Here is a 12,332-nt window from a genome sequence, read left to right as displayed (position 1 = left end):
TAATAATTCCTGTAATTTCCTGTGCATGTCTCATCAGTTTTTGTTCTGTTCCCAGTGAAATTACGTGAAGATAGGCATTGTAAAATAGGACGACAAGAGGAATTGCAAAACAGAACCATGGCGACGTTTTGCAAGAAGTTTCTTCCTGTTTAGCAAAAATATAAACAACCTCCATGCTATAAAAAAAAATTTTTACATACTGTTTTAGCTTGTATTCTTCTTACTATAACCTTCCTTTACCTGATTATATGTACTTCCCTTCTCATTAAATTTTTACAAACCTAGTTATGCAATTCTTATGTTATGTGCCTTTGACGTGAAGTAGGTTTTTTTTTATCTGTGAACAACTAATTGATTCCTCCAAAAGCCATGTTGGCCCAGTGTCAGGAACAACAGCAACGATCCAATCTACGAAATTACGAAACCAAAACGAAAAAAGACTCAACATTCGTTTCCTATTTTGATACTGCAACGGAATGCAAAAATTCGTAATTAATGCAACTATTTCTTATTCAATATTGCAATCTGCCGGTATCGAGATATAAACCAATTGATTCAAAACATGTTTCACTGAAAATTTGATTAAATCATTCGAAACGAATGCTGGTTAGTAAAAGCCGAGGCGCATTACTATTTGCATTTTATAATTAAAGTCAAGAAATAATCAATTATGTTCAATTATACATTCAGACTTCCTGTTTCGTATATTACTTGCAAGGATTGTATTTATGCCAAGTGCGCAAATGTATGATTTGAAATCAATAACATCTGAACGGAACCCAACACAACTCCTCTCCGTAACACAATTTAAAGATTTAATGCAATGCTTTTGAATTTTCTATTCGTGCACTACACAATGTGATCCTTTTCAGTTTCTGAGGTTTTTAGTTGTATCACCACAAAAAGGCACCCCACCCAACCGAACGAACGCCTTACTTTGCCTTACCTAACAATAGGAATCAGCTTTCTTCCGCCATAATAAACATCCGCTTACAATGGTTGCGTGTATCACTGCCGTTCATTCAAGCGCTCATTCATAACGAATTTTGCCAGCCATACAGAAGACATTGCAGAACAATTTTGACTCTGTGAAGCGCTTGCCTGTTAGCAACCGTACGATGGTAGCTTCCCATATTTACACTATGTGTGCATTTAACGTAATGTAGCATGGATTGTGAGAGGATTACGATACACAATCCATAGTAGGATGCATATCCGTTCAATATTGGTTTTCTACAATTAATAAAGATCAAACCCGTTTTCAGGAATGTCCAGGATGATGGTAGGTCCTCATGAATAGCAAAGAGAACGGAATCAAAGCAGAGGTTTAAACAAATGTTGTTAACAGCAATTTCTCAAATTAAAATTCAAATAATAAACAAGTACTTGGTAGGCGCTGCACACAATATGGCTTTCTAAAGATCTATAGTTGCTTGAAACTGGTTAATGTTTGATAGATATTGATTTTCGTAAGCTTACTTTTGCAATTCCTTCTCAAATTGCCTGAATATTGCCAGACTATGTGATATGCAGAGCCATAGCGTGACCCTTGGTCAAAATACATACACGGAACCCTTCTTCTTCTGCTTGGCGTAACGTCCAATGCTGGCCTACACAGGATTTGAGGACTTACTGAGTACCACGCAGTAAGTCGCTACGGCTCATTCTAGACTTTAACCCATGATGGGATTATTATTGAGTTGTACGAGTTGATGACTGTACAATGGGACCACCACTACCGCTGATTTCGGACCGCAGGTAGGTTTTGAATCGTGTTTTCAAACGATTAATTATAAACGGCAATATTTTATAGCCCATATGATCATCGGCAATCTGATAGATAAATCAACTCGCTCGCAGCATCATAAGAAGCACATTTATGTGTACCATTGAACAACATCAGGTTGCAAATGGTCTCCAGTTTTGGCAAGTTTTAATAACCAATACCTTAGTCTGCCTGCATGCATCTTCATCCTGGTTTAAGTTTTATAACTTACGTTTCCTGATAGTTTTTGTAGGATTTTTCAAATGTATTTCAGTTCTCACTAGATCTTTCAATACATGCTTAAATCGAATACAGTTACTGTACTTGCAATCTTCTTGCGCATTGAAAATACTTAATGTATGCGTTCCATACAACAGATGCTAGGGGGTTGAAATAAATTAAATAGAAATTGAAGTCTATCAGTCTGTCAACTTCGGAATTTACAACGAAAAGCCAACTTACAGGATTTTACATAGTTTTCATCATTCCATCATTTTTTAAACAAATGATTCCACACATTTTGGACGCTCTAAAGCTCGTGTGACCAATCCAAGACGAAATCAGGAAGTAAACAGAAAATCCTTGTACACATCACATTGAACGTTTCGTATCATTCTCATTACTCGATTTTGACGATTTTTTAAGCTCAGATAAAATCGCTTTCCGTACGATTGTATTACAGTATAACCTCACTGGTTTAGCATTTTTTTGTTGGGTTCACTAGTTGGCACCTTAATACTTAAGTTGTCTCCAACCAACGAGGTAGCTGTGACACAAAGAAACACCAGCAGGGTAGTAATGAGGCTTTTAGTAAGCAAACATTGCGATGAATTTCAGTTTGGAAAACTAAGTTTACAGACTTTTACTGTATATTTTTTATTCATCACATTCACTATCTGTCAAACACGTCTGCTATCTTCTTCTTAGTCAAACACGTCTTCTTCTGTCAACCAGTGAAGTCGATCTGTATAACGATTTCTTTTTTGTCGCGCCCCCCAAGGACTGGCGCTATTGGCGGTGGCCTACCAGGCCGATACTATGCTACGGGCCTGGTGTTATCATGACGCATTTCTTCGTCTTCATAATATTCAATAACAGCTCGAATGGGGACAATTTAATACGAGTTTTGTATTATTACATTTTATATTAATTTAAGGCTCTTCAAGCATCGAGTATTTTAAGTTGATGCAACAAAACTGGGAATTAAAATACCCCTTTGCGTAGTTTATATACTACGCTTTACATGATTAATACTTTTCTAAATCGTAAATCGTCACTCATTGATTCGTCTTTTATATATTTTTTACAATTTAAAATATGCTCACAAACAAACACGTACCAGCAATACAATGCATTAATCCCTTGCTCGGCGAAAAACAATCCCGCTGTCCGCGCTTTTGTTAAACAACTCCTTATAGCAGCTGTTCGCAAAACCTCCATCGCTTGCTGTGGATCTTTGCGTCCGATAATAGGGTGCCGAGTAATTTTCGGGCACCAACATTCACCATCACAGACAAAAGTGAACTTCCCTCCCCCGGTTTGTGGTGTTGTTCAAATAAACTCCAACTGTGCGCCTTCCACATACCACGGCTAGGCTTGTACGGCTTCGCGGCCGTAACATCCGTATGTTGCACTTGCACTTTTGCACACCACAGTGCAATAAACAGAGCCCCGGCTGTGCCTGCAAAACTGCATCCGGAACGAACGGTACGGTACGGTAGTTGGCAATTGTTTTTTTCGCACCCCTTGCAGCCTCTTGGCGGACGGTAAAAACGGATTTCACCGATTGTGCTTCGGTAGGACAGCGCATACCAGCAGCACCACTTCACGACATGCGAGCCTGCTTCTGCTTTCGAAGCTTGACATTGGCATTGCGTTCGACAGTGGCCGTGCAGGGTGGCTTGGAGCAGGTCGGACCATGCATGCTGCACACAGATCCGGTTTAAGAGCATATTTCCTTGACAGAGCGCGCCACGCCGGGAACCACAGGGAAACTTGCCGCGCGCTGTGTGTAGTGTTTAACTTTTGCGATGCGGTTTAAAATCAGCGCTATTTGTTTGGCGTGAAGCCGCGCGTCCACACAACAGTGGCCGATGGAATAGATGTGTGAAGCGCTCAGTACAGCTTTGCAGTGGAATTATCGGATTCGTTCGTGAGCATTTACTAAATTGTACTTTTTTGTTTATGTTTGTCATGTGTTTGCAGCATTTTGGAGTATTGAATGATAGATCATATAATAAGAACTTAATTAATTCACTATTAATGGTTAAACACCTTTACTCTTACTGTTAATTAGATATATAAAAAAAAAACTTTTTCCATTCAGGTTTTTTCCGGCGCAAAATAAACCATATACCAATACACTCTATTTACCGAACCACTTACGACCATCTACATGAAACAGTACATTCTACAAACGTACCATTTCTCTATTCCTTTGGCAAACATCTTAAGACGGGCAAATATTTGCTATTTATTTTACAATCCACCCAAGCCACTTGGTCGGTTGGTCAAAGCCATGGTTCGTTCCAACAACGATTAAACGTTTCCATTCTACTGTTACTTACATGAGAGCACTTTTGTTTGCCCTGTGTGTGCCAGCTTTCCATGATGTAGACCTCATTCAACTCATTCTCGTTCGTTTCCCAACCCAAGGGAAACGATTGTACGATTGCTGAATCGCACAGCTTAATGATTGTTTTCACTGCCGGCCTGATAACAGCAGGCAAGACGCCCCAAATTGACGAGGGTGTCCGTGCGTGATTTATTGTTTGCGAGGCTAATGGGAGCTGTCAATAAATTAGACAGGTCCGATGTCTTTCATCTTAAGTTTCCTGGCGGATAGTTGATGACTCAGATCGGGTTCAAGCAATGCGAGGGGGTAAGAATTGTTATTGCTGATTTGTGCAAGGAAGAGGGAATGAATGGAACAGAATGTTTTTAGTTTTTTAGTGTTTTTTTTTTTTAATTTCTTATATTCTATCTTTTTTTTCTAAACAAATAATGAAGAACAAAACAAAACCTACTTTTAAGACGATTACTGTCACTGTGATTTCTGAAGGACAACGACTATCGTAGGCATATAAATGTTGACATTCATATTTATAGTTTCAATTATAATCTTCATCTTATTTCATGCTTATTACCTCATATATAACATTTAAACATCATAAAAGCAATAACATTATTCTACGACTATTGATAGTGAAATGCAACAAAATAGATATAATAAAATAAAATAAACATATACTCCTTTGAAGACAGTAGACTGAGCATTTCACACATATTTTCAAAGCATTTACTGTCGGATTGAGCAAAACCATGTTTCGGATTGAGCAAAACCATGCTAAAATCAACATCGCTATCAGCTAATAAAAACAACATCAACTGTCTTTAGATCCTGGAAAAACCTGAACCACTGAGAGAGGATTAAAGGTTCATAAAAAGGCGTGTACATATCCGTTTCCGAACGATAGAGTGCAACGAACTCATACAGGTTTTTTTCAGTTCTCATAATTTTGGGACACTTTTTTTATTATTTATTAATTGAAGTGAAGTTTATGATTCGGGAAGTGCACTCTATTGCACTGTTTTTGGACAGGCTTGAAACTTAGAATTTATTTATTTATTTTATTTATTTTGGAGCTGCCCAAAAATGATGCGGTAGAGTCCAATTCCTATCACATAGAGTTCACTTCCCTTAAAAATAGTCAAGAAAGTGTTCCAAAATTATGAAAAACCCTGTAAGAATCCGGTTTAGAACTCGTTGCATCAACGGGTCGTAATCGATAACTCGTATAGTGGAAACTCGTAACTGAGCGTCAGATTGTAAACATTCAAAGTGCAAAACATACAAAAAAAATATATAACAATCCTATTTAAATATGAATTCAATGTGTTAAATATTAAATGTAACACAACAAACAGTTTAATATTTAAAGAATAAAATAACTACATCAAATGGAGTACAAGCTAAACCCATTCAACAATACAATTAAAAACAACAAAACAAGAAAGTGTACCAAAAGTGTAAACAACTGATGCGCTGGGAAAAAACAACAAAAAGCGAATTAAAATAATCACAAATTAATACACACTTCAGAGCCATAGCCATAGAGCTACCCTACCCTCATGGTAATACAGCCACTGATAACCTCTACCGTGACACCGGGGAATCCCGTCTGTACCACAACAATCAGCTTCCGAACCAAACCCAACCAGAGTCAGAGTCAGTCGTCATCTCACGGTGTACCAGCAAACATTAGCGCGTTTGCAAAATGTGTTTCCGCGTAGCGATTTATTGCTTGCTTCTGGGCACTGCGACACAACGAGTACTGGCAGACGAAGGGTGCGTATATGCACTATTCGGATAAAGCAATAAATGTGCTCGTATTCAATACGATAAGTTTCAATTTAATTACCCCTTTCCAGGGATTACATTTCCATCTTCACCACCCGTTCATGGGTAGAAAACGAAGATGTAAGCATCATCCTAGCCAACATGGACAACGCTCCGGGCACGTTCGAAATAGAGAACATTGGGATGGAGCAAGGTGATGTGCTAGTGTCCACTACCGTCGATCCAAAGCACGTCCAGCTGTACGTAATACCATCGGAATGGAGTGCCACCGGCGAGGAAGCGATTCAATTGGACATCGTTACCTCAGCCGGACAGCCGGAAGAAGCGCGCCTTACCGGACAAATCGAACGCACCGCGCAGCCGAAGGTTTTGATTCAGCTGAACGACGTTTTTCATACGCCGGGAGATTTTTTGAAATATCGTGTCCTACTAACGGATGGTCTCAACAAACCATTGGGTAGAACTAAACGACCGTTCAACTTGACGATAGTATTGGAACATGATACACAACAAACGGTAGTGTCTCGCGATGTACAGCTCTACCCGGGTGAGATTTATAGTGGCGAGCATCTGTTTGTGGACGATCGTGATCTAGGCAACTGGACCGTGGCCGTTACGATCGGTGAGCAGACGACGAGCAAGCAGTTTCAGGTGATACTGTACTCTGCTCCAGTACACCAAATCACGATCGACACCGGGGAGTTGATCACGCTACAGGATACGGAGATTGCGATTACGATCGATGCTGTGTACAGTTTCGGAAAACCAATTCATGGTACGTTACAGATTAAGGTTCATAGTGATGAGGATCATGTTGTGGAACGCACGTTTCCTATTGCTGGCCGTAAGATGGTACAAATTCCCATGCAAGAAGTGGTGGGTAAAGTGAGCTCATCGGAAATTAAAACATTGAACATCAATGCAACAGTAACCACAACCAATGGATTAACACAGCGAACGTATAATCAAGCTCGATCCATTCCCATGTACGCATCGCCGTACAAGCTGGTGGTGGAAAGAACGGTTGGATTTACCCCAGGCCAGAACGCGACCGTGTTTCTAAAGATTCTACGAGCAAACGGAACACCATTGAATGGGCTTGAAGATGACACGGAAATGGTGTCCTTTACCACGGATGATTCCGGTGAAGTTTTCACAGCTAATCTAGAGTACCGGAACATGTCCGCCTCCATCACCCTGGAACCAGCGTACAGTCCACAGCTGTACGTGCGCATTCTACAACCTAAACAGTACCGCAAACGAGATGCTTTTAAGCTAGCGATCGTTGCGTCATATGCGATGGACGGTGTACTGACGATCATCCGGAAGCATAATGGGGAAAACGTTCCCCACTACATTGAGTGTAATATGCAGAATTATCAAGAGCTTTTCGTCCCGACCGTTCGACTTCAGGATGTGAAGCGTGTGTATGTGTTTGCACGGTTTGAGGGAACGTTAATGCAAGCTTCAGCCTCCTACAAGGAACCAGCGCTATCGGAGAAGGTGTGACTAGTTGGCATATTGGGAAGAGATTGTACACTAACAAACTCGATCACTTCGCAGGTGCATATATCAGTGGATGAGAGAAGCATTAAAGTGTTCTCCAATGAGGACGCATCTCGAGTCGGTATAGCGGTTTACGAAGGATCGCTTGATACAGCTCAGCTGAAGAACATCTACACTCGGGCTATGTTCAATGGAACGACCTATCCCAAGGTAGGACTGCGAAATGATTGGAAACTATTTTGGAACGTATTAACAACATTGTACTTTCAGATCGAAGAGATCTTTCCGCTTTCCATCAATGACTTGATAGTTTCTCCTTTACCGGAGCAAGGAGAAGTTGATAAGCAACAAAATCCAAAGTCCATCAATCGTTTACTTCTGTGGGAGGAAGGCACTATAAGGTACTCGTGATCTTCTTTCTATTTAAACATTCATTGATTCTCTGTTTACTCCTTCAACAGTAATAGTCAGGCAGTTTTTCAGTTTGTTCCTCCCCCTCATATAAATCAGATGATCGTAACTGCGTTTGTATTTAGTCCCACCGGAGGACTCGGTATTGCGGAACCGATCCAATGGCAACGCCAGCAAGACATTGAGATCTACCTTCATATTCCGTACTCGGCAAAGAAGCTGGAACCAGTAACGGTGGATGTCTACATCGTTAATAATCGCAACGAAAAGGTGGACTTTGTGCTGGTGGAGTTGTTGAACTACGCCAACGAGTTCCATTTCCTCAACAACTCGGGTCGCATAGATGGTAAGGCCATCGAGTACATTTCATAAAAATAGCTGTTCATACCCACTTCAATAACTCCCTACAGCTACCAAGAAAACCGTGTACGGGCGCCTTCGGCCAAACGAAGTTCAGCGCACCGAGTTCCTTATACGGCCCAAAAAGCTAGGCTCTATCACACTGAAAGCGAACGCCTATACCGAAAGCAATTTGTTCGCTCGGGCCGAAACCATACTCCGCACCATTCCCGAGAGCGTACGGCGGACGGATAGTATCGTGCGGCTGTTCAATGTGGACAATTCCAGCCAACAGCTGGACGACATCAAGCTACCGATTCCACGCACAGTCGACCCGGGGACGGAGAAGATAACCTTCACACTGGATCGTCAACAGACCGAAATGGCTTCCCTGACGGCAAGCATGCTGCTGGACAAGCTCATCCAAACGGATCCGCTTACGATGGCGATGAGGGCAGCACTGACGCTGGAGGTACTCGCATTGGGCGGATTGCAGTGGAACGAACGCAAAGCGCTGGCAGAGAGGCAGACGAACGAATCGATCACCAAGATCATGGCCTACAAGAATGTCGATGGATCGTTCACGATACCTGATCATCATACGCCTTCGTCGGCTTGCTGGGACACGGTTATAGCCTTACAAGCTCTAACCTTCGCCAATGATCGTCTCGCCAGTGCATCTCTTGCAGAAACCATTTTAAAAACGCTCCAGTGGATCAAGAGCAAACAAGCGCCTGATGGACATTTTTGCACGGATGATGGTGAACAGAGCGAGCTGGAACGAGTAGACAAAACGGCACACGTGCTGTTGTTGCTCTTGCACATGAAAAATGACATAATGCGCCACGTGTCAGCAATTGACAGTGCAAGAAATTATCTGCTCTCAAGCACCTCCACGCTACAAAGCTCGTACCATCTTGCGCTGGTGGGACACGTGCTTCAACTTTCCCTCGAACGTCCCACGGGAACAGAAGATCGCACCATGATCAACCGGCAAGCGTCTCACATTTTGATCGGAATTTTGCAAGCAAGGCAACAAAGTGCTTCCGGTTCGAAGGTGTGGTTTAACAAGCCCAGTTCTACGCCGGACCTAGAAGCGACGGCATACGCTCTGATGCTAATGACTTCCAAAAAGTTCCTATATGATGCCGGCCCGATAGTGAACTGGATGAAGGAGCAACCGTACCGACGGGTGGTGAATGCTTCCATTACACCCAATTCGCACATCGCTCTGCGGGCACTGATCGATTATGCCAAGCGTACAACCTTTCTCGAAAAGCGTTACATTGCGAAGGTGACGGCAAAAGACAGGACCGGTGTGATAGCACGACACGAACTGACACACCGTGATGGTGGAAGTCAGGTTTGGCTTCTACCTTCAAGCACACGCACGGTAAGCTTCACTATTGAAGGGACGATTTCGGGAGCGTTACGCATACACTACAGCTACATGGAGAGTGTTACGCTGCAAGGGAAAAAGTTCGACATTGACGTGCTGCGATATGGCACCTCAAACGAGGACTATACCGATTGGCGCGTGTGTCTCCGCTTCCTGCCGAAAGGGTTCTACGAGAAGACGCGTATGGTAACGTGCGAGATCGCATTCCCGACCGGGTACATTGCGCTGGACGACAGTGTGGATGAGCTGAATCAGCTCGATGGTGTGGTTGTAAGTGTTTGTTTGATGAGGAATAGATGAGACAAAGCAATAATACACGATTATTACATCTCCCTTACTAGGCCACCGTTTTAAGAAATGACGAAACGCAACTCTCGATAACCTTTGAAGAGATTGGCGTCCAGCAGACATGCTTCAACGTGAGCGGTTTCAGACAGAATATCGAAACTCGGCAACTGCCCGGCACGATCAAGGTGTTTGATATAACCGATGAGTGTAAGTTTCTCGTTGATTCCACTACTTCCGATGAGCAGATCTTTAACATTAATCTTATCTGCCATTGCTATTATTGCAGCGAACGTTGCCTTCAAGCAATTGGACACAAAGACCTGATGGAGTGACCCCAACGCAAAACAAACATTTGGAACGAAATGAAAAACTTTGGAGAGTTTTTTCTGTTTAAAAGATGATCCAAAATCGAGAAAATATTGGGATGAAAATAAACTACACTCTATTAGTCTTATTCTAAATAAAAACATTTCCACTACTTCGAAAGAAATCGTTATATTTTCTCCTGGTTTCGGCTTGTTGTAGTCCTTACTATAGTTATATCCTTTCTATAGTAGGAACGTAGCATCCTTGCGTTTATTTTCCTCGGGCAAATGCATAACCCATGTCCCAGTGCAAATGAGGATTTTAGATTTTGAAAGTATTATTTATATTCCGAAAGTATTACAATTGTCAATAACGATCACGTTCCTTGTGGGATTATTCCTAAGGTACGAATCGCTTTGTTAACGTTGACGCTTTGGGAATCGTAAGTTGACGCTTTGGGAAAGATTCGAAGCAGTTCTATTTACTGATGGCAAAATATCATCAATGGATAATATTTGTGTACATAAAAAAATGTCACCATGATTATCAAATCATATTCACAAATTCTTCATAAAAAAAAATCTCGTTGCAGGCTGCTACGACCATTAGCCTAGCTTCGACCATTGTTAGTTTCCGTTACCAGTCTCTTTAATGATGGGGAAAATTAAGATATCAATTTCGACGGTGATGTACACACTTTTATGCAAAAAAATGACCCAGATTCGTTTTTTTATTCAAGTTTGAGTCATTATGTTAAGTCAGAAGCTGTGACCGATTGCTCTTGGACGAGAATGGATCGTTTGCAAGTACGTTTGGATCCTTTGCAGTTATGCTTGTATCGACGACCTAGCAGCTGGAACTGGAAAGCATGCCTATTTCGGAATTCTATCGCTATCGATAATTCTAGAAATGGAAACTAATCCCGCATCTAGAGATGTTACAGAAGTCTCTATTTAAAAACCGCGAAATCCGCTTCAAGCCAATTGAGATTCGCGCCAGATTTGCAAGTCCGCGCCAATATGAAAGCAGCTTAGAGAACTTTTTGAATATTGATAGTATTGTGAATGAAAAAACATACTCAGTTTTATGTAAACATGAAAGCAGAGTTAGAATGAAACCGTATGATGACCGAGGGGCATATGTGGTGGACCGAATGGAAGAACGCTGATACCAGTTTTTTTTTTCCTGTGAGTTAAATGCGTTGTTCCTTTATCGCGATCAGATCAACGACTTTTTTCCACAGTCCGAGTTACCCCGATTCTTTCAGATATAGAACAAAATTATGATTAATCCGTTCCAGTAATTCACTCGTGAAAAATGAAATAATTGACTCCAGGACCGCAATTGCGCAACTAAAATCGACATATATGAACAATGTTGTGAAAAAGTCGTCGATTGATTTAGTGTTTTGTTAATGTTAATATTTTTCAAATACATTGTTTCTAGAACAATATATTTTCGTTTCTGTCTAAGAAGGTTTTGTTGTTCCGCAAATAGAAAAGAAAAGATTTTTTTTCCAAGAAGGCAAAAACGCGCAAAATGCGCGCTAAACGCAAATTTTGTACCCGAATCTAATACGATTCTGAAATCAACTCCAGGATTGGAATCCGGGTAATTCCGATTACGAGCGCTCCATTCTGTCCATAGCAGAACAGATTTTATAATATGATTTTTTTTTCTAGGCAGACTGATAGGCCAAATATTGCAGTTATTGCTCAATCGAATCAGTAGATTGAATTATGTACTCAAAATTACCTGTTATTTTCTCAGGGTCCTGTAATAAGATCAGTTAAATTTTGATTATCTTCAGATTAGTAAATTGCGAAAAAATGGAAATTCTGTTGTACACGCATATTTTACCAACATTTACCCATATCCATGCCAATATGCAGCAAAGCACATCATATTTGGAAGTTATATGTTAAAAGGAAATCCTCTAGACATAACACAATTTTTGA

The 12,332-nt window shown here is 41.1% G+C and overlaps 1 protein-coding gene across 1 annotated transcript; it reads left to right on the top strand.

Moving 5' to 3' along the window:
* Nucleotides 1-5,997: 5,997 nt before the first annotated feature.
* LOC120900238 (CD109 antigen-like) lies at nucleotides 5,998-10,529 on the top strand. The gene is made up of 8 exons (XM_040306981.1): nucleotides 5,998-6,113; nucleotides 6,197-7,628; nucleotides 7,689-7,841; nucleotides 7,902-8,032; nucleotides 8,093-8,388; nucleotides 8,453-10,050; nucleotides 10,122-10,275; nucleotides 10,355-10,529. The coding sequence occupies exons 1-8, from the start codon at nucleotides 6,043-6,045 to the stop codon at nucleotides 10,390-10,392; spliced, it is 3,873 nt and encodes a 1,290-aa protein (XP_040162915.1). The 5' UTR covers nucleotides 5,998-6,042; the 3' UTR covers nucleotides 10,393-10,529.
* The last annotated feature ends 1,803 nt before the right edge of the window (nucleotides 10,530-12,332 follow it).

This window comes from Anopheles arabiensis, chromosome 3 (genome assembly GCF_016920715.1).
Source record: "Anopheles arabiensis isolate DONGOLA chromosome 3, AaraD3, whole genome shotgun sequence".
Classification (NCBI taxonomy): Eukaryota; Metazoa; Arthropoda; class Insecta; order Diptera; family Culicidae; genus Anopheles; species Anopheles arabiensis.
The sequence above is the reverse complement of the archived record's forward strand: the minus strand, read 5'-3'. Positions and strand labels throughout refer to the sequence as shown.